The following is a 20,517-nucleotide window of genomic DNA, read 5'->3' on the forward strand; positions in this document are numbered from 1 at the left end:
TTCTACCTAACTTATTCCACTGAATCCTCAAACAATCCTAAGAGGCAGGTATTAGTCTTTTCGTGAGAGCAGAGCCCACACAAGTTCAGAGAAGGACAGTGTCTCGTCCAAGGTCACACAGCATAGTAAGTGGCAAAGCTGGCGTTCACATACAGATGTACTACCCCCGGCCCAGAGCCCCCGAGGTTCAGAGGGGCAGCTAGCCAGCTCCCTAGCACCAGCCCTACCAAGGATTCCCGCAGAGGTTGGAAGTTGGCGGTCCTCGTGCTGGCTTTGGCCCACAGACTTGTTCCGATTGGCCTACCCAGAGGTCTTTTTTTTTAATGGGGGCTTTAAAAACTTGGCAACTTTTACATTAAAAAGGGAATGATTGGCATCTTTGGAAAAACTGGAAGGTCTGGTAATGTTGGACCTCTTTTCGAGGGGCTTCAACTCTCACCCAGAGCAGAGTAGAAGCTGTCCTTTTCAAGGGGGTCTCCACGTGGCACTTCATGCTGTTTCTGTGTGGTCTGCTCTGCTCCTTGCCTTAACTGGCTGGCCTCTGCAGGCACCCAGGTTTCCTGCTCCCCATCTACTCTGGGTGCTCAGTTCTCTGCAGACTCGGTGTCTGACCTGGCTTCCTGGAGGGGTTTGGGATCTGGGAAAGGATATCAGGCCCTCTGAGGGTCACAGGTCTGTCACATTGGATTGTGTGACTGTGAGAATGTCACTTCCCCTCTCTGGGCCACAGAATACCCTCCTTCAGGCCTGAGTAAGTGACCCAGGCAACACGTGCTTAAAAGGGAAAGGATGGGGAGTCGGGAACACCACCTAGGTGTTCCCTTCCTCGCTGGGCCATCCGTCCTGCAGGGTTGAGGCCTGGGGGCACAGCAGAAGGCTCCCGGAGGAGGCAGCCTACTGGCAGTGAGAGGGCACAGAGATGCTGGGGTGGAGTGTCTGCTTCCAGATAGGGACCGGCTTTCCAACAGCCCAGAGGTGTACCTGCCAGGCGATGACTGCAGCAGAGCGCGCATGCAGGGACCTCACACTTATTAAGTGCCTGCTGTTTGCAGTGCCAGATGCATGGGAAGGTAACACGAGCCTTGTGAACCCTTCCCTCCACACCAGTAGAGCCCAGCGGCTGACCAGTCCACTTTGGGGCACGACTGTTGGCTATATATCATGGCTCTACTTAATTCTCTGGGTCTCAGTTTTCTGCACTGAAGAGTGGAAGTAGCAATACCTACCACAAACGGTTGTTGGAAATAAGCATTCAGGAAATTCAAATAGAGCTGTTGAGAAGCATGTCTGATACTGGCCAAGTATGCCATAAATGTTAACTGTTATTATCATTCCTCTCTTTTAAAAGGAGGAAGCTGATGGGGTTACCTCCTCAAGGTCACACAGGTAAGAAGGGAGAGAGCTAATGACAGAAAGCCAGCTAGAGAGGGGACCAGAGCTACTATGCTTGAAAGAGCGGAGGTCCAATGATTTCTTGTGTGTTCCCACCGCTCAGAGTTGGGGATCAGGCTCCTCTTGGGGCACACAACTGTGGAAGGGGAGGGTGAGGGGAAGCCAAGCAGAGTTCTAGCCCTGACACTACCACTAATAAGCAGGAGGGCTTTTCTGAGCCTCAGTTTCTTCCTCTGTGAAATGGGAACATTCTCCCTTCCTGCTCTCAGAATCACAGATTAACTGCTTGGAAAAGGCTCTTTCCTCCCACACTTCCACCCACCCCTGCCTGCCGCCGGAAGGCGATGAGGCAGCTTGCCCAACCCCCTGGGAGGTGGGCCCAGGGGGGGCAGGGCAAAGCCACCAGGAGGGCTTAATTAAGGGCCAAAAAGCAGAAGCAACAGGGTTTTCCCCAAGTTCTAGAGAATACAGTTTGCCTCACTTCCTCTTCACCTGCCAGCACTGCTTGAGCCTGCCTGCTCTGATCCAGATCCACGGCCATTCAGGAAACATGAGGGCCCTGTGGGAGACAGCTGAGCACCTCGCCAGGACGGGGTAGGTCTGCAGACCCTGGACCCTGGGACCACAGGCAAGAAAGCGGTCAGTGGTCAGCCACCATGGGTATGAGCCTAGCCTCAAACTCTGCCATTCCCCAGCTGTGTGACCTTGGGTAAACGACACCTCTTTGAGCCTCAGTTTCCCCATCTGTGAACGAGAGTAGTAACAATGCCTACAAGATAGTTGAACTGAGGGACGCCTGGGTGGTTCAGTCATTAAGCAACTCCCTTCAGCTCGGGTCACGATCCCAAGGTCTAGGGATGGAGCCCCACATCAGGCTCCCTGCTCTGCACGGGAGGTCGCTTCTCCCTCTCCCTCTGCCTGCCGCTCCCCCTGCTTGTGCTCTCTCTCTCTCTCTATAACAAATTTTAAAAATCTTAAAAAAAAAAAATTGAGAAAATGCACACACAGGGCTTGCCATCATACTGGGTTCAGAGTAAGCACTCAGCAGATGGCAGTGGATTTCCCTGTCATTCCCAACACTCCCCCCAGCCTTGGCCTCCAGTATGGCTTACAGATGGCTTCCCTTCCCCTATCCACTGTATTCTTTGCTATTCTTTTAACGACTACTGTGTCCCAAATACTCATTATACAATAGGTGGAGGTTTCCGTCCTAAACAAAAATGCCCTCAGGGGCCAGAAAGGCCACAAATCATCATCTCTGACCACAAATGGGTCCTTGGTGCTGCCCAGCTCGGATGGCATTGCCCTGGTTCATTAACTCTCCCAACCTCCTGCACAACTATTTTCCAACCTCTCCTCCCTCTTCAAGGTTCTACTGCTTCCTCCAGCTCGCTCTCCATCTGCCGACCTCGCTTTCCCGCCGCCCTGAGCAAACAGAAGCAATCCTACCACAGCCTACAAGTATTTAGGGAGCTACATGCCGGACTCTCTTGCAGGCACTTGGGCTACGTCAGTGAGCAAAAGAGACCACATCCCTCCCCTCGAGGTATTGACGCTTTCGTGACAGATAACCTCTGACCTGCTCCTCATTCTGTCCCAGACACAGAGCAACCCTCCAAGGGGCTTCTTCTATTCCCTCTTGTTACAGACAGGAGTTACATGTCTTACAGAAATAAGAAAACTGAGGCACAGAGAGATTAAGCAACTTGACCAAGGTTGCACAGATGGTGAGTGGTGAAGCAGAGATTTGAACCCAGGCAGTCTGGAGGCTGTGCCTTCACCATGGCTCTGTCATGTGTCAGAAAAACCATGGCCCTGTCGTGTGTCGTGGGAGACATAGGCACCCACACTTTGCCCGTCACACTCCCTGCTTTTGCGCTGCCCATCTTACCCGCTGCCACTGCCTGAAAGATCACTCCAGGGGGCCTCCCCTTCATCCGTGACCCCCTCTTGATTGGCTTTCCCACCTGCAAACTTAGGGTCCCACCCGACCAGCGGTCGTGGTACCCTGTCTGCACACCTTTACTGCAAATATGACTTGGCTCACTCATGTCTCACATTCTACTCCTTCCTATCTCTCCCGGGCCCCCTCTAGTTAGGTTTTGGCCCGAGGTGCCACCAAGCTGCCCTTGGGCAGTCCCCAGGGGACCTCCCCATGGGTAAATCCAATAGTCATTGCTTGGTCCTCAGCTCGTTGACCTTCAGCAGCCTTTGACGTACGTGGCCGCTCCCCTCTTGCTGGAACATTGTACTGGCCCGGCTTCCCCAGCCTCCTTCTTGCCTGCCAGCCTGGGGCGAGGGCTCTGCCTTCTAGTATCTCTCCTCCCCGCTGACACAGCATCCCAAGGAGTCTCCTCCTGCCCCATGGCTTTAACGTCATCTATAAATCAATGATTTTACATGTCATTTATTTCCCATCTCGGATGACACCTGGGGGGATTCAGTGGCGCACGCACCAAACCTCAAGGTCATCCTTGACCTCCTACTTCCTCTCACTCCCGCAGCCAATCAGACTGCCTGTTGTGTTGGCTCCTCCAACAGAACGTATCCAGAACCCAACCTCTTCTCACTAATTCCTCTGCCATCCCTCTTTCACGCAGGCTCAAGGAGGACAGGGATTCTCGTTCCCATTCGTTCCTGTTCCTCCAATGGTGAGCATATAGTAGTTGTTTAATAAATACAAGGACAACAGAGTAGAAAAGTTCCTGAGTGTTCAGCAGATCCACTCCCCACGCCTCCGAATCAGAGAGGAGACCCTGAGGTCCACAGAGAAGGAATGTCCAGGGTCACACAGGAAGCCAGCCAAGACTGTGAATTCAGGGGCAATGGTGTCTCTCTCTCTCCCAAATTTTGTCTCTTTCTTATTCTCCCTCATCTGTACTTCTCTCTCTCTCCACGATTCTTTCATTCTCCGGGGCGAGGCGTCCTCCCAAACCTGGAAATATGGACACAGGCAGCCCCAACATCCATCCTCACATCCCCCGGAACTGGGCTCTTCCCTAATGAGCCCAGGGAGGCTGATCCTGGGGCAGCCTCTGACTAGCTCAGCTTGGGTCCTGTGGGTTTGGGGTGAGCTGCTGGGGCTGACCCACGGGGGAAGAGTGCCAACCGCTGGGGTTCAAGCAGCCCGTTAGCAACAGAAGGGTTTTGAGGATCAGGGGCATTGAGCCAACATCCAACTCCTCATCCTCCTGAAAGTGCCCCCCCATCTCCTTGTGTGCAGGTGCAAGTCCTGGCACTTGCTGCTCTCCAAGGCCCTCCACCCCCTGCAGGCCGCCTGGGTCGCCTTCTCTCAGCCAGTCCCAACCAGCTGTGGCCACCTGCTGACCCAGCTCCTGCTGTGCAGTTCCCTGGCTGTCGCTGCCTCGGGTCTGACCCACCACTGGCTGGTGTCCTCGCTGCTTTACCCTCCGGGACCCTCTGCCACAGTGGCCACCGTCTGGGGCCTCCTGGTCTTCCTAGTGCTGGGCCTGGTGCCCCCGGCCCGCTGCCTGTTTGCACTCAACATCCCTACCCTGGGCACGGAGCAGGGCCGCCGCCTGCTCCTCTCCTGGAGCATAGCCACCCTGGGTGTCGCCGTGGTGCCCAACGTCTTAGCCAACATGGGTGCAGCAGGACAGGTGCTGAGATGCGTCACAGAGGGCTCCCTTGAGAGTCTTCTCAATACCACTCGCCAGCTTCACGCAGCGTCCAGGGCTCTGGGCCCTGCCAGGCACGCGGGCAGCCACGGCTTGACCCTGCAGGTCCAGGGCAACGGCTCCGTGTTCCGGCTTCATATGCTCAGGGTCACCCGGCAGGTGCTGGAGGACTTCTCCGGCCTGGAGTCCCTGGCCCGGGCAGCCATGCTCGGGACCCAGCAGGTGGTCGCCGGGCTCTTTATGCTGGGCCTCCTGGTGGACTCAGGCTGGTATCTCCATCGCTACCTGACCGATCTGCGGTTTGACAACATCTACGTGACCCGGCAGCTGGCTTGGCAGCTGGCGGAGACCCAGGCCACGTACTTGGTGGCCTCCCCACCAGCCTGGCTGCTCTGGGCCGCCCGGCCGAGGCTGTCCCAGGGGGAGCTGCTGAGTTGTCTCCTGAGGCTGGGGCTGCTCTCGCTGTTCCTGATGGTCACAGCTGTGATGGTGGCCACAGACCACGTGGCCTTTCTGCTGGCTCAGGCAGCCGTGGACTGGGCTCAGAAACTGCCTGCCGCGCCCATCACGCTCACGGTCGAGTATAACGTAAGTGCAGTGCCAGTGCCGGTGCTGGGAGTAGAGTCATTTCCTTGTAGGAAGGGGCGGGGTGTGTTAACCACTTGCTTTGCAATTTAATATTCTTTGCCTCCAAGTCCCAGTCCTTGGAGAAGCTAGGGGAACCCTGGGGCATTGGCAGACAGACTCATTTCGTTTCTAGTACCGCTCAGTGCAGTGGGTCCCTTTCTCACCCATATGGCAGATGGGGACCCAGATACCCAACGGCTTGAAAAGAATTTGACCCCCCAAGTCGCTCTTTTCCTAAGTGGCCAGGTGTCCTAGCTTCATTTTCCCCACTTGTATGAACTGGACCGACCCTCCTCAGCCTGCCGGCTTATTGTGAGTCTTAACATGTGTTCCCCTGTGAAAGCACCCAGGAGAGGTCCAGTCATGTCACCACGCTGAACAACTCACGGCTGAATGCATCAGAGGGGAGGAGGGCTTACGAAAGATCTAGATCAGGAGTTTGCCAACTGTGGCCCCTGCGCCAAACCCCGTGGGCTTCCTGGTTTCGTAAACTGAGTTTTCTTAGAACACAGCCGTGTCTTTTGTTTACATAGAGGCCCGTGGCTGTGCCAGAGAAGTTGACGGAAGCGGATAGTTGCATCAGGGACTGTATGAAACGTATTCTTCAATTTTTAAGTTCGTTTCTTTATTCTGATTTTAAAAGAAAATAAAATACTTCCATGAGCCCCCTTGAGCGGAGCCCGGCGGAGAAGCGGGCCCTGGCCAGAACCAAGGATCCAACCGAAAAGGTCTAGCTCCAAAGTTTGAATGGTCAACCTCTGACGTCCCTGCCTCCCCACACCTGCTACTGTACACCCCGAGGGAAGAGCAGAGCCTAATTCTTAGAAGCAGGATATTGGGACCTGCCTTGGCGGGGACAGAACCCCTGGCCTGGCCACACCGTTGTGTGACTTTAGGCTGCCCATCTTTTCAGGGAGGCATTCTGGGCTCAACCTCAGAGGAGCGTGCATATGTGATGAGAAAGACATCTAAAGTATTCGCTAAGGGCTTAGCAAAGAGAAAATACCCACAGCACCCATTTGTTTTCTCTAAAGCATTCTGTTCCGAACATGATAATAAAAATAGCATTTGCACCGTGCTTTTGTTTGCCAGAAAGTCTGCTTCAGGTTCCTGATGTCGTGTGCTGCTTGCTCATCAGTGCCCAGGAGGCCGGAGGCTGGGCTACTTCTGTGCCCGCTTTGCAGAGGGGTCAGGCGGCCAGGGGGTGGGGGACAGGGAATGGCCCCAGTGTCCGGCTGTTGACCTGTCCTTTTTCTCCTCTTTGAAGGCCACATACACAGTCCTGGGTTTCATCTTCTTCCTCTTCAACCAGCCACCTCCGGAGAGCCTCTACCTCTCCGCTCACAACTCCTTCCAGTGGGAGCTCCGCTTCACCTCCCCGGGCTGCCCGCTGCTGCCCGCCCGGAGCCCCCAGACTACTGCCTGCCTGACTGCCGGGGCCCTGCAGCTGGTGGCTGGAGCCACCGTCCTGCTGGAGACCTATGCCCGGCGCCTGCGGCACACCATCGCCGCCTCCTTCTTCTCTGCCCAGGAGGCAAGGAGGGTCCACCACCTGCACGCCCGGCTCCAGCGCAGATATGAGAGGCACGGAGGCCAGCGGCCGCCCCTGGGGCCTCCTTCCTGCTCTCAGACCCCGGTGTACCAGCATGCACCCAGCTTGGATAGACAGGCCGACCACACGCTGGCCACTGGAAGGAACCGAGAGCACGCGGCAGAGGGTTAAGAGTCTGGGAGCCGCACAGACCTTGGTCCTCCTGCTGCCTTCTATGTGACCTCGGGTAAATGACTTCACCTCTCTGAGCCCCCGTTTCTACACCTGCATAGTGACTGACCTAAAAACCTCCCACGTGACCTACTTTCCATGTGCGGCTGTGGAAAGGAAGGAATGTGATACTGGGCACAGCAGGCTTGAAGACGCAGTAAAGGCCTCTGCACAGTGAAGACCAGCAAGGACAGAGACAGCCAAGGTTCCCCCCTCCCCCCAGGAAGCTGGGGGTCAGCCTGGGCTCTCTTCTGCATACACTGCTTTCCCTAGTGTATGGAAACTTTACTTAGTGAATGTATCTAAATGCTCCTGGAACTTACTCATACATCCCCCAAATCCTCTTACATTTAGCTGTCTAAAATGTTCTTGATTTTATAAACGGAGTATTTATTAAATCCTAAATTCGATTATGTTACTCTTTTGTTTCAAATTCCGCTGGAGCTTTCCCATCCAGGCTTGTCAAGGGTTAGCAAATAAAAATACATGACACCCGATTCCGTTTGAATTTCAGACAAATAACAAATACGGATTTAGTCTAAGTACACCCTTGGGACATTCTTATACTAAACAAACTTATTCTAAACCTGTGTTTGTCGCTTATCTGAAATTCAAATGGGACAAAGCCATCCATATTTTATCCAGCAACTGCCTCCCCATCGAAATTCTAGTAAAACCGTAGCTCTCTGCCCTGGGGGCTTGGTATTCCCTGTTGCCCCTCCAGATCATTCTCTGCCCTTCTCTAGCCCAGGAATTCTTACCTCCGTGAACTGTATCACCCTGGCTCCCCCGGCCTCTGAGTTCTAGATGGGCTCAGCCAATGGGAGGTACTGGCTAGCTATCCAAAGTGCGAGAGGAGGGACGCCTGGGAGGCTCAGTTGGTTAGGCCACTACCTTCGGCTTAGGTCATGATCTCAGGGTCCTGGGATTGAGTCCTGTATTGGGCTCCTTGCTTGGCAGGGACCCTGCTTCTCCCTCTGCCTGCTGTGCCTGCCGCTCCCCCTGCTTGTGTGCACTCGCTCTCTCTCTCTTTCTCTGACAAATAAATAAATAAAATCTTCAAAATGGGAGAGGAGAGAGATGTCAGGATATTTGCTCCTGCAGCCCCTCTGGGCTACTTGGCAGAGGCCACCCTCCCTCACGGGCAGCCACAGCTGCTGTCTGGCTGGGTGCCCCGCCCCCCACGGTGGCTGTAGATGCCCCTGGGTTCTGGAACCGTACAGCTTCCACAGGTGTTGGTCTCTGAGATCCTCACCATCTTTCCCTTTACCAAGCCTCCCCCTCTCCACCTTCATTAAACTCTCTTTCATTTCCCCTTTAAGACTACCATCTCTTTCCTGCCAGGACCCTGATGGACAATGATGCTCCGTGGGTCACAAAGCCCAGCTCAAGCCAATCTCTCCCTCCCTCACTATGCCTGGGCTGCATGGGCTTAAACTCCTCAGACACTCCGGGCTGGTTTGTACCTTGGGACACTGCTCTTGCTGTCCCCACATCCTTGAACACACTTCTTTCAAGTGTTGGCAAGGAAAGCTTCTTTGCGTCCTTCGGGGATTAGCTCAACTGTCACCTCCTCAGAGAAGCGTTCCCTGACCACTCCACCTCATATGGTCCCATCCCAGACAGTTTCATTCCATCACAGGAGTGGACAAGCTACAATCTGTGAGCCAAATCTGGCCTGCTGCCTGGTTTTGTGAGCAGAATTTTATTGGAACGTTGCCCCACACCCATTAGTTTAAGTATTGTCTGGCTGCTTCCGCTGATGGCAGATTTGAGTCATTGAGACAGGGACTGCGCGGCCCCCTAAAGTCTGAAATATTTACTATCTGGCTCTTTAACTAAAATGTTTGCTGACCCCAATCTATCATATCAAATTGTTATCTCGCCTCTGTAAATACTCTTATCCATATCCTTTATTAGCTTATGTATGCATTTCTAGATTTTAGCTATCTCTTTGTTACTTGCTGTCAGTTTCATATATCGTCCCGCAAGAGTGTGAACTCCATACTCTGTGTCTGGTCCTCCACAGTATTTCCGGTACCTGAAGCAGTGCCTGGTACCGAGTAAACCCTCAGTAAAAATCCGATCGAAGTCCAGGTCCCTGGAGGTAGGACTGAGTGCTCTCTGTCCTCGGCTCCTTCCTGAAGATCTGGGGCTTGCAGAAGGGAATGGTTAGGTACTGGAAGCAGCCTGCTGTGGGCCAGATTGGTGGCCAAAGGGAAAGCCACAGAGCAGGAGGAGATATATTCCCAGGCAAGTGTTTCAACTTGAGCAGCCTGTGCCTGTGAGTCACGAGCCGCATGGAGCTGACCCACACTCCCACCACCTCTCTGCCCACTCCGCAAAGGGTGTTTGCGCCCCTCCCTGAGGGCCATCATCGGCCTCACCTGACACCCAGTCCCACTCCAGCTCCCACTCAAGCTGCCCTGTGGCTTGTTTAGATGGTGAGTCACCCACACATTTTCTTAAATTGCACAAGTAACCTGTGAATCCTCGTCCTTCCAAAAATTAAAGCAGAGAAGATAATAATAGCTAGTGTTTGTTGGGTGCTTGTGATGTGCTGGGAGGGTGCTGGGAGCGGGGCAGAGATGCCCACAACTGGCTCTTGGGAGCTGGTGCGGGCTGGCTCTACGCACCTTTAGATGTGCCCCAAACTCCGTGGAAAGCTCTATGTACATCATGTTATTGAAACCTCACAGAAGGGGGCATCTGTGTGTGGCAGTCGTTTAAGCACCTGACTCTTGGTTTCAGCTCAGGTCATGATCTCAGGGTTCTGGGATCGAGCCCAGCATTGGAGTCTGCTTGAGAGTCTCTCTCTCTCTCTCTTTCCCCCTCTGCCCCTCCCCCTGCTTGTACTCTATTTCTCACTATATGAGAAATAAACAAATCTTTAAAAAAAACCTCACAAAAGTATATGAGATAGATGGTATTATGCTTCTCCTTTTAGAGTGACAAATGGAGATTCAGAGAGGTTAAGTGTTTTGCCTGAGGTCACACAGCCAATCAGCTGCAGAGCCAGAACTTAAATCCAGGTCGTCTGGCTTCCAGAGCCTATGGTCTTAACAAATAAGAGTAATGTCTCCTTTGACCACTGCACACGTATCTGCCTCCCTAGCCCACAGACACAACCGCTGTTATCTGCTGGGTGGGCGCCCTTTGGATATCTGTCGACACATGTAAGTATGTGTAAATAGAACATAGACATGTGTAAGGCTGTGTGTTGTTCTGGGTGATGCAATGTGAAATGTACAGTTCCGCTACCTGTCTCTTCATTCAGCGATATGTCTCCGCGCTACCTCATTCTTTCTAATTGTTGGATGGCATTGATATGTCGTGAATTGTTTAGCATTTCCCCCCTCTGGTAGATAGATAGATGTTCGGGTGGTTTCCGATTTTTGTTATGGTAAACAATGCTGCCGTGGACATCCTTGGCCATGCTTCTTGGTGTACATCAGACAGCTTCCTTGACTAGATGTAGAACTTCCTGAATTATGTGGGAACTTACTTATTAACTTATTTATGAGGTTGTAGCCTTTAGATGCATGCTAGCTGGTTTGACAGACAGACATCCAAGATGGCCCCCAATGACTCCAAGTGGATCCTGACATTCATACCCTTGTGTGAGTCTCCCCTTGAACGTCCTCCCAGCTCACAGACTATGGGAAAAGTGATGGGGTGTCATTTCTGTGATCAGGTTCCTGAAACTGCTACTCCCATCTTGGTAATGGGCTCTCTTACCATCTCAGCTTGCATGCTTGGATGAAGCAAGCTGCCATGTTGGAGACGCCCACATAGAAGGATTGGAGGGTGACCTCTTATTACTATTTCACACCGTTCTGTGGGTTGACTGGGCTTCGCCAGGTGGTTCTCGTGTGCAGTCTCTTGTATCAGTGCAGGTGGAGGGGGACCGGGGCTGGGGACCTTTGAAGGCTCAACTGCACTGGCCATCCACAATGGCCTCTCCACTCAGTGTTGGGGGCTACAGTGCTCCTTACGTGGTCTGGACAGAGCAGCTTGAACGTCCCCCAGCAACCTGGGGCTCTGAGAAATGGGAAGCAGATGCCGCCAGGCCACTTAGGAGTCACCCCTGGAACTGGTCAGCATCACCTCCACCAAAGGACTCACAGAACCCGCCCAGACTCAAGGACCCCGCCCCTTGACCGGAAGTGGTGCGGTCACATTGCAAAAAGAGCACATGGGCCACCTCCCTGGAGCGCTTGGAAAACACGCTCTGCTGCGGGCAGCTTGAGGAGCCAGGAGGAGCCTTCGGCTTTCAAAGAGCAGGAGCCACTCTGATGTCAGCTGGGGAGGACCCGGTGGAGGACACGGTCTACTGCTTGCATTCTTGGGATGCTCCTCCAGGAAGCAGGGAAAGGAGCAATGCCAATAATCTCTATAGCGTGGCAGTGTTGTTGAGTCAGCCAGAGTGATACGCAAATCTCTGCTCTCTGGCTGAGGACTGGGTGACTTGGCGGCACCCCAGCCCCTCTCAGGGTCTCTGTCCCTTCACCCGCCATCTGGAGGAAGCCAGCTGTTGGAAGTGCTCCGTGAAGCTGCCCGCCCACACACCCAACGCCCAGTCCTCAGGAGGGCTTCCTCCCGCAGTGACGACCGGAGAGGGAAAGGGTTTCCTCCTGGTGATAGCATGGCCACCGTCTGGCAGCAGAGGGCTCCCGGGTACACCTAAGATGACTCCCAGGAGTCCTGGGGCCAAAGTCACCCATCCTGCTTCCTTTGAGGGGCCACTATCCAACCATTGCGCCATTGTTAGCCAGAGAGAAGGTTGGGGGCTCTGTCTGAGGCATCATGAGTAAGAGGGAGAGGTGGGGAGGGGCCGCATCCTACAGGGCATTCTAGGGCTTGCAGAAGGAGTTGGAATTCATTTTAAGTGCAAAGCAATGCCATTGAATGCTGTCAGCAGGAGAGTGGCTTGCATTTTTAAGAGATCACTTGATAGTGTATGAGGAATGGGCCGTAGAGTCAGGAGCAAGAATGGAGCAGAGAACCCGGGAAGCAACTGCAGTTGTCCTATCAAGAGGTTCGGGATGGAGGAAAGTGCTGGTCCAGGGCATATGGTGAAAGGTGCATTAATTTGAGGTACATTTTGGGGTAGAACTGAGGAACTTCTGTATGTATGGGATGTGAGCAGTGAGGGAGAGACATAATTCCTGAATATTTGGTTTGAACAACCGGGTGGACGTTTTAGCAACCAGTGGCATTACTAAGATGCCTTTAGTAAGATGAAGAAGACTAGAGATGAGGTAGGGTATGGGAAAAAAAAGAATGCCACTTGAGATGTACTTAGTTCACTGCCAAGTATTGCCCTTTGCTGCTGGCAACTGAACAGCTCAGTTAGGCAAGAGAGAGAGCTGAGCTGGCAGGCTTAGAGGGAGAGAAGCCCATGGAGCCGCTTTGTAGTTAATATGGCTAAAAGGATTGCTCTGGACCACGCTCAGGGAGGACCGCCTCTCCCTGGACTGGGGAGGAAGAACCCTGGGGCTTAACTGACATTTGGTTCCTTGGAAAGAGCTGAGTAAGGGACGGCTGGGGATGGGGTGGGGACAAGGAGAGTTTTGGAGTTCTGCTTCCTGCTTGGTCCCTGACTGTCTGCATCGCATTGGAAATCCTTCCTCTCTGGACCTCAGTTTCCTCATCTATAAAATGGGACTAATAGTACCTGCCTAGCCAGGGCTGGGGGAAATAAAGGTAGTGAATATAGCAGGGTATTTGGCTCTGAGTAGGCTGCTTTGCTATTGTTCTTGCTGGAGATCCCAAAGAACAGTATAGGGCAGAGAGGTCATATAGTATGCGCGTGGGATGTGTAAGAATGGGGACTCCATGGCCACACTACTGGGCTAAACTGCTGGTAGCCTCCCACCGTACTAACCTATGTATCCTTGAGCAAATCATTTCACTGCTCTAGGCCTCGGTGTCTTCATCTGTAAAGCTGGGAATCTAGTAATAATGTTCCCCAGAGGATGTTGCCAGTATAAAACGAATTAGTCCGTGTAAAGCACACAGAGCCTCACCAGGCAAAAGCTGCTTCATATACACTATCATCGTTCATTACAAAGACTGACAATCGGGGACGTCCTGGACCCTGGCTGGTGCCCCCAAGATACGGCCCTGCCAAGTTCCCCATCATTCATTTCTTGGCCATTTATCAGATCTGTAGACTGAGAGTTTGGGCTCATCCATAAGGGGGGGTGTGGGAAGGAAACATGTTAACCATCTGTCATCACTGATACATTCCCCCCTGCCCAGTGGAGCACAGCTAAGCGCTTGGCATGGATTTTTTCCTTTGTTCCTCATGTAAGCCTCCCAAGGACACTCTGAGATGGGTTCTATTATTATTAGCCCATCTCACAGATGAAAAATCATTTTTATAGAGCATAATCGATGGACCGGAAGCAGCAAACAACTCCATGGGGTCTGCTCTGTTCAGGTACAGAGCTGGGCTCCCTAGAAAGCAGCTTTTATGCTTTTTATGAAGCTCAGTGGGTCCCACCTTCTCTAGAAGCTTTCTTTAGTGAAAAAACAAGTTCTTTCCTTCACTCAACTACTATGATGTGTCTCCTTTGTTATCAGACTCGGAGCTAGAAAGATTCACAGGGCACAGTCTTGTCCCTGACTGGCAAGTGCCCCTGGCACAGTATTAGGATGGGAGAGATCCTCCTGGGGGTGGGGCACACCCGCCAAGAATGTCCAATTTCCAGATCTTCTGCAGGAGGAAGAAAAGAAGACTGACAAAGGTTAGCAAGAGAATGTGGAAAGTAGCAAGGAGACGAGAGTTTAGGAGACAGGACCAACCCAAGTCTAGATGGAAAGATACCTTCCGTTTCCCCACAGCTCTGGCCCTCGGCTCCGCTAGCCGTTTGTCAATAGCAGGGCTGAGGTTTTTGCCGGTGAAAGCAAGATAGGATTTCTGGATTGAGTATAGAAGCCAGCGGCTGGCCTACTCCTCCCCCACTGCCCCGGGGAGCCGCCCCTGCAGAGGAGAGAAAGAGGCATGCGAGTAGGGCGCCCATACCACTGCTGCCTTTAGCATCCCTTCCCCACCTCACCCTGCATCCCCCCACCCCGACCCCAAGTGCCCAGGGTGCCGTGCAAGAGCCGCTGAGAAAGAACAGGTGCCTGACCCGGTCAACCAGAATCAGCCAAGCGGTATCAGTGGAGATAACACGCTAACTCCGCGGAGGAGCCCGCCCGGGGTAGTCCCCGAAAGCAGAGCAAAGGGAAAAGCTAGCGAGGCGGAGACCCCACACCACACTGCGCTTCCTTGACCGGACGCCTCAGATCAGAGTCCTGAGCCCCGCGAACCTAGAGAGCGGAGGTAAGACCTGAGAGGGCGCCAGCAGTCGGTCCGTAGGGGGCTGCATCTGGGCTCCCTGTGCACTCCGGGAGCGCCACGCTCCAGTCTGCAACGCGCCCCTGCAGTAAACCTCACCCCGGGTAATACCGCGCCAGCTTAGACTTGAAAGGCGTCTTGGAAACTGAGCAGCACGCGCCTATCTCCCGGTTCCTGCTCCTGATTCCTCCAAGTCCCCAGCGTCCTGAGCGGCGACAGTGAGACCCTGCACGGAGCTGGAGAAACCTGTTCGGCAGGAAGCAGCTGCCGGACCCCCAACTTCCAGCACGGAGAGCGTCTCCAGATCCCCAGAGGGCACCTTTGCAGCGGGGGTAATTCCCCCAGCTCGCCACTGCCTTCAGGGTGCAGCGCGGAGCCGCGCGCATGGAGAACCGCACCGAGCACCCCGAGCACGCGAACGCTTCGGGCCTGGGCACCATGCCCCGGCCTCCGCTGGCTGTACAGGTGGTGACCTTGACCCTGGTGCCCCTCGTGTGCGCCGTCGGTGTGGCGGGCAACGCCATGGTGGTCCTGGTGGTGCTCCGGTGCCGCCAAATGGTCACACCCACCAACTGTTACTTGGTGAGCCTGGCTGCCGCCGACCTGCTGGTGCTCCTGGCGGCGGGAGTGCCCACCGTAGCGGAGGCGGCATCCACCCGGGTTTGGATCTTCGGCCACGCAGGCTGCCGGGGCATCACCTACCTGCAGTACGTGGGCATCAATGCGTCCACAGGCTCCATCACCGCGTTCACCGTGGAGCGCTACCTCGCCATCTGCCACCCGCTGCGCGCCCAAACTCTGTGCACGGTGGCAAGGGCCAAGCGCATCGCCGCATCGGTGTGGCTGGGCACCAGCGCCTACTGCGTCCTCTGGCTCTTCCTGGTGGACACAAGCGAGACGGCGTACGCCGACGGCGTGCAGGTGCAGTGTGGCTACCGCGTGTCACGCTCTCTATACCTGCCCATCTACTTCCTGGACTTCGCGCTCTTCTATGCGCTGCCCTTGGGCCTGGCCACCGCGTTCTACCTGCTCATAGCACGCATCCTCTTTGTGGGGCCGCTGCCGCCTGAAGACCGGGTGCACTCGGACTCTGCGCACCAGGGTCGCCCTGCTGGCCACCAGCGCTACTCCTCCAGGGGCAAGAGAGGCGCCCTCAACTCCCGGAAGCAGGTGGGGACCTCAGTCTTCATTGGGACCGCTATGCCCTGCCAGCAGATGGACAGAGGGAAGCTTGGGCCCTTTTGGAGTCAAACTCCTCAAGTGTCAATCCCTGTCCTGCCACTTACTAGGCTTGATTTTGGAGCTACCACTTTGCCTTTCTGAGCCTCAGTTTCCTCCTCCGCTATATGGGGTAATGACAGCGCCCACCACATTGGAGTGTCCTGAGAAATGGGATTAACCATGTGAAGCCTTTAGCCTCTGTGAAGCCCTGTTACAAACTAAATGTTCAGTTAAGACTGGTTGTTTTTAAACATTCACGACCAGTGGCCACACCCAGGGTGGTACTCTCCTAATGATCGGGAGACTGAGACTCAGAGAGGGAAAGTGACTTTCCTAAGCCTTTATCTGACCCTAAAACTGCCTGCATGATCTCCGAGAACCAGCCAGCCTAAGAGGGGGATGGGTTGGGGTGCGGTCAAGAGAGACCCAGCCCTTAGGGAGCACTTTCCATTGTGTGCCTGGTCCTTTGATCTTTCCTGCTATTGAACCCATCCGGGAGGTCTCACACCTATCTTAATGGATAAAGGTAACAGGCTCAGAGGGGACAAGGGAGTGAAAAGGTGACACATGGAGGGAAGCGTCCAGGACTCCTTATATCCTCCACCCACACTCCAGCAGTGTGGTCTTGCAAGGGGATTCAAGGAATGCAGGTGGAAGGAGGGCTCCCAGAGCCCAGCTGGTCTTTATCCTCAGCCTGCCAACCACACCTTCAGCGGGCGGGGGAGGGAGGAGGACACCTCGCCCCTGCTGAGTCACTGCTGAGCCAGGTGAGGACCATCTGCACCATCTCCCTTCTTCCTGGGGTGGGTGCACTGTTGGGGGGCTCTTCCAGCTGCCTCAAACAGCTCCTCCTTGCAAGCATGTTAGCTCAAGGTGGGTTTTAGAGGAAAGAGGACTGGACCCGGGCTGAGCCAGTATGGAACAGGAACTCTCTGGCTGTAGGACCAGCATCACCTTCCGCTCCAGACAAATGCCCCTCCCACCTTCCCACCACTTATTTACTTCTCTGTTTACCACTCTCCAGCTCAGCCTAAAAGGGTTGGGTTCAAGCCCCCACCTGGCCTGTGCTTTAGGTGAAACTTCGGCTAGTGAAAATAGTCTTCCCGACCTGGGTCTTTCTAGGGCCCAGCTTTGTTAACATCTTGCTGTGTGGCCTTGGGTAAGTCACTTCACCTCTCTGAGCCTTGATTTTCAACTCTGTAAAGTCATTGTCATTATAGTGCCCATCCACCTCTGTGGATGGTAGTGGATATTATGAACCTGGCACATAATAAGTATTCAGTATAGGGTACCTCTTATTACTGTTTTGTGGGTTTTTTTTGAGCATCAGTGTTTTGTTTTTTTTTTACTGTGGGCAGTCTAAAGACAGCATTCTTTGATGCCCAAGAGAGCCCTTGCAGAATGCCGTGTACTACAGCAACAGGCGAGAGGCACTGAATGAAAGCAGAATGTCTAGGAGAACAAAGTGGAAAATACTACTGCTGATAGTAGTAGTCAATGATTATCAAGAATCTGCTCTGTGCCAGGCACTGGTCTTATACAAGTTAGTATACTGAGTGTCTGTAACTACTCCAAGATGTATGTGCGGTTATCATCTCAGTTTGACAGATGAGGAAACTGAGTCACAGAGGAGTTGTTCCAGGTGACAGGAACGGTAAGTGCCAGAACCAAGGTCTGAACCCAAGGCAGACTGGCTCCAAAGCCCGCCCCCTGCTATCTAGTAGGAATCACCCAAATGAACCTAAAATGGAATAGAGTTAAATCTGAATTTAGTAAAATCAGGAGTCAAGACTGATTTGGGAATTCCTAAGTTTTCTGGTTCCTGGAGAATATTACAGCACTGAAGCTTATTGATTGAGGCAGGCCGAGGCCTCTTTGGAGGGGTCACTTATACTCCTGGACTCTGAGAAGCAATCTTAGGCAGGAACATTCCAAGCTAGCTTCCTCCTTGATGAGAAAGTCATATCTCCAGTATTCCTGAGAGCCGATTCCATGTATCCAGGGGTTTCTAGGCAGAACCAGTGCGGCGCCCAGAGTGCTGGAGCAATTTAAGCTCTAGTAAGTGACCTTTTGCCACCCAAGATTTGGTCTTGGGAAGAGTCACTGAGGACTCCAGGGGGGGTGTGGGCGGGCCTGGGTGTGTCACTGTCTCCCATTGACTGATGCTCCCTGTTGGTCTTTCCATTCTGGAATTTAGAGCATCTTTTGAAACCTCTTCCCTGGGGTACCACCTCTAGGAGGCTTTGCTTCAGCTCCACTGTTAGGGAAGTGCTGGCCAAGAATGAAGGGGGGATGCTGAGAGGTGGGGGAGGGGGACATGACTGGCGGTCAAAGGCAAAGCCAGGAAGGAGAGTCTGGAGGGGGAGTGGGGAGTGGGGGGCATTGAAAGCACCACCAGCGAGTTCGTGGTCAGGGATGTTGCAGAGAAGGGGTTGAGCTGGACAGAGAGGTATGTCCCAGTTAAACAGCTGGTTAGCAGTAGAACCAGGACTGTAACCTGGCTGTTCATGGCTCTGAACTCTGTGCACTTGTCATGGTAGTAGTAGAGGTTGTGTTCGCAGCTCCAATCCCACTTAGTGCCTGCCAGGCCCCCTTCTGCTTTCTTTATCTGTACTCACTCCTTTACTCTTCAAGTCCCCCCACCATAAAGGCAGTGGATTCGAGAATTTGCTGCTACTAAAAACGGCGACCCGTCCAAGGGCTTCAAGGGTGGATTGGGGGTGTTGGGGGGGGTGTCCCTTACTGAAAATGGCTTGAGTGGAGTCTGGAAGGAGGCACAGCAGTGTCCTAGCTGGGGATGGGACAGGCATCATGGGGGGGTGGGGCGGGGGGATGCATGAGGGCACCAATTGCAAAGGCCCAGATGCTCTTTTGGCCTCTTCCCCTCCCAAGCCTGCAGAGAGGCTGGGAACCCGGGATTCTCCCTCGGCACCCACCCACACGTCCCTCTATTTCCTGTCTTACCTGGTAGGTCACCAAGATGCTGGCTGTGGTGGTGCTGGTTTTTGCTCTGCTGTGGCTGCCTTACCGCACCCTGGTGGTGGTGAATTCCTTCCTGAGCCCGCCCTACCTCAACCCCGGCTTCCTGCTCTTCTGCCGCCTTTGCGTCTACCTGAACAGCGCAGTCAACCCCGTCATCTACGCCCTTATGTCCCAGCGCTTCCGGGAGGCCTTCCACAGACTGTTTCAGTGCCAGCGGGCCAGGCCCCAGCTCCCACCCCAGGAGGCCACCCCTGTGTACTACAGTGTCATCAAAGATTGTTCCCAGATCAGGCTGGGCTCTTAGAAGCAACCAGGGAGCACGATGTCCAGACCCGGAGGGGGATCCTGGCCCCTGAGGGCAAGGCCCACTACTTTATCTCTACTGAAGAGGGAGTGGTGTCCAGGGCTGTTTAGTAGAGGTGTGCAGGTTGTGCACTGCACAACCCTAGGGGGTCACCATTCACATCACAGCCTAGACCTGTATATTTGGTAAAACAATTTTCCAGCTTAATAACTATACAAATCCAAGAGGGAGAACCTCTTTATATTTTACACAAAAGCACCCTGTGGCCTAAGGGCAGCCTGGGATGCACATTTGCAGATTGAGTAGGTCAGAGGCATTCACCAGGGATCTCTTGGGAATCTGGATGCACTCTTCCTAAAGATTCGGGAAGTGTTTTTTTGTTTTGTTTTGCTTTGTTTTGTTTTGTTTTGTCTTGCCAGCATCAGCACCAGATGGTGCCTCCCCCCAGGTGCTGATGGTGACATGTGACTCTGTTGAGACCCTGCTACATACAGGGCAGCCTGCGGGGCATTTCAGATACTACAGAGGTGATGCCAACCAGGCCCCCACTCTCAGGAGCTCCCATTCTAACGGGGGAGGGAGGGACGATACGTCCAGCCCAGCACTGGGATCCTGGCTGATGCAACCGATGAGGAAGGCAGGTGGGTGCTGGATGCACTTGCCTTGTCTAAACTAGATGTGAGCCCTCTGGACCTGTGGCCTGGGTCCAGGCTTCTAGGACCACCCAACCTCATAGTGCAGGGAGGGAGGACTGCAAAAAGACTCCTGGAACCAGCCTTACCTGCAGGCAGGGTCTCCATGTTTTCATTGAAAGGAATCTAGGACATTCCCTCCCCTCCACCACAAAAAAAATCTTATATTTTTTTCTCTGTAAGTGTCACCAATCCACTGTTGGTGCTTATTTGAAGTGGTTAAGCACTGTCTTTCCCAGATATGCACATTTCCTTGGGAGAAGGAGTTAACCTGAAACTTCAGTGTGAATGGGAAGTTCTTAAAAGCCTTTCCTCTAAGAAGAAGGATTTAGGGCGCCGGGCTGGTTCAGTTGGTTAAGCATCTGCCTTCCGCTAGGTCATGATCTCAGGGTCCTGGGTTCAAGTTCCTAGGATTGAGTCCTACATCAGACTCCCTGCTTCTCCCTCTCCTTCTGCCACTCCCCAGCTCCTTCTGCTTCTGTTCGCTCTCTCTAGCTCTCAAATAAATAAATAAAATCTTCTAAAAGAGAGAGAAGGCGTTAAGGTACCGA

The 20,517-nt window shown here is 53.6% G+C and overlaps 2 protein-coding genes across 2 annotated transcripts; both read left to right on the top strand.

Annotated features, from left to right (window-relative positions):
* The first annotated feature begins 1,848 nt into the window (after positions 1 to 1,848).
* On the top strand, positions 1,849 to 7,818 carry OCSTAMP (osteoclast stimulatory transmembrane protein). Its single transcript, XM_032838634.1, is given in 4 exon segments — positions 1,849 to 1,986; positions 2,762 to 2,938; positions 4,616 to 5,618; positions 6,925 to 7,818. Coding segments are annotated over 4 exon segments (1,680 nt in total). The 5' UTR covers positions 1,849 to 1,942; the 3' UTR covers positions 7,381 to 7,818.
* Positions 7,819 to 15,205: 7,387 nt separating this feature from the next.
* Positions 15,206 to 19,353, top strand: LOC116855719 (thyrotropin-releasing hormone receptor-like). Its single transcript, XM_032838665.1, has 2 exons — positions 15,206 to 15,937; positions 18,960 to 19,353. The coding sequence occupies exons 1-2, from the start codon at positions 15,206 to 15,208 to the stop codon at positions 19,272 to 19,274; spliced, it is 1,047 nt and encodes a 348-aa protein (XP_032694556.1). The 3' UTR covers positions 19,275 to 19,353.
* The last annotated feature ends 1,164 nt before the right edge of the window (positions 19,354 to 20,517 follow it).

Source organism: Lontra canadensis, unplaced genomic scaffold (genome assembly GCF_010015895.1).
Source record: "Lontra canadensis isolate GAN:19392208 unplaced genomic scaffold, GSC_riverotter_1.0 scaffold105, whole genome shotgun sequence".
In the NCBI taxonomy this organism is placed as follows: Eukaryota; Metazoa; Chordata; class Mammalia; order Carnivora; family Mustelidae; genus Lontra; species Lontra canadensis.

Bases quoted from the DNA above. Each gene is read 5' to 3' on its own strand.
- LOC116855719 (XM_032838665.1), top strand. From the start codon at position 15,206: ATGCCCCGGCCTCCGCTGGCTGTACAGGTGGTGACCTTGACCCTGGTG. The intron at 15,938-18,959 runs GTGGGGACCTCA...CTTACCTGGTAG, and splicing joins CCCTCAACTCCCGGAAGCAG to GTCACCAAGATGCTGGCTGT.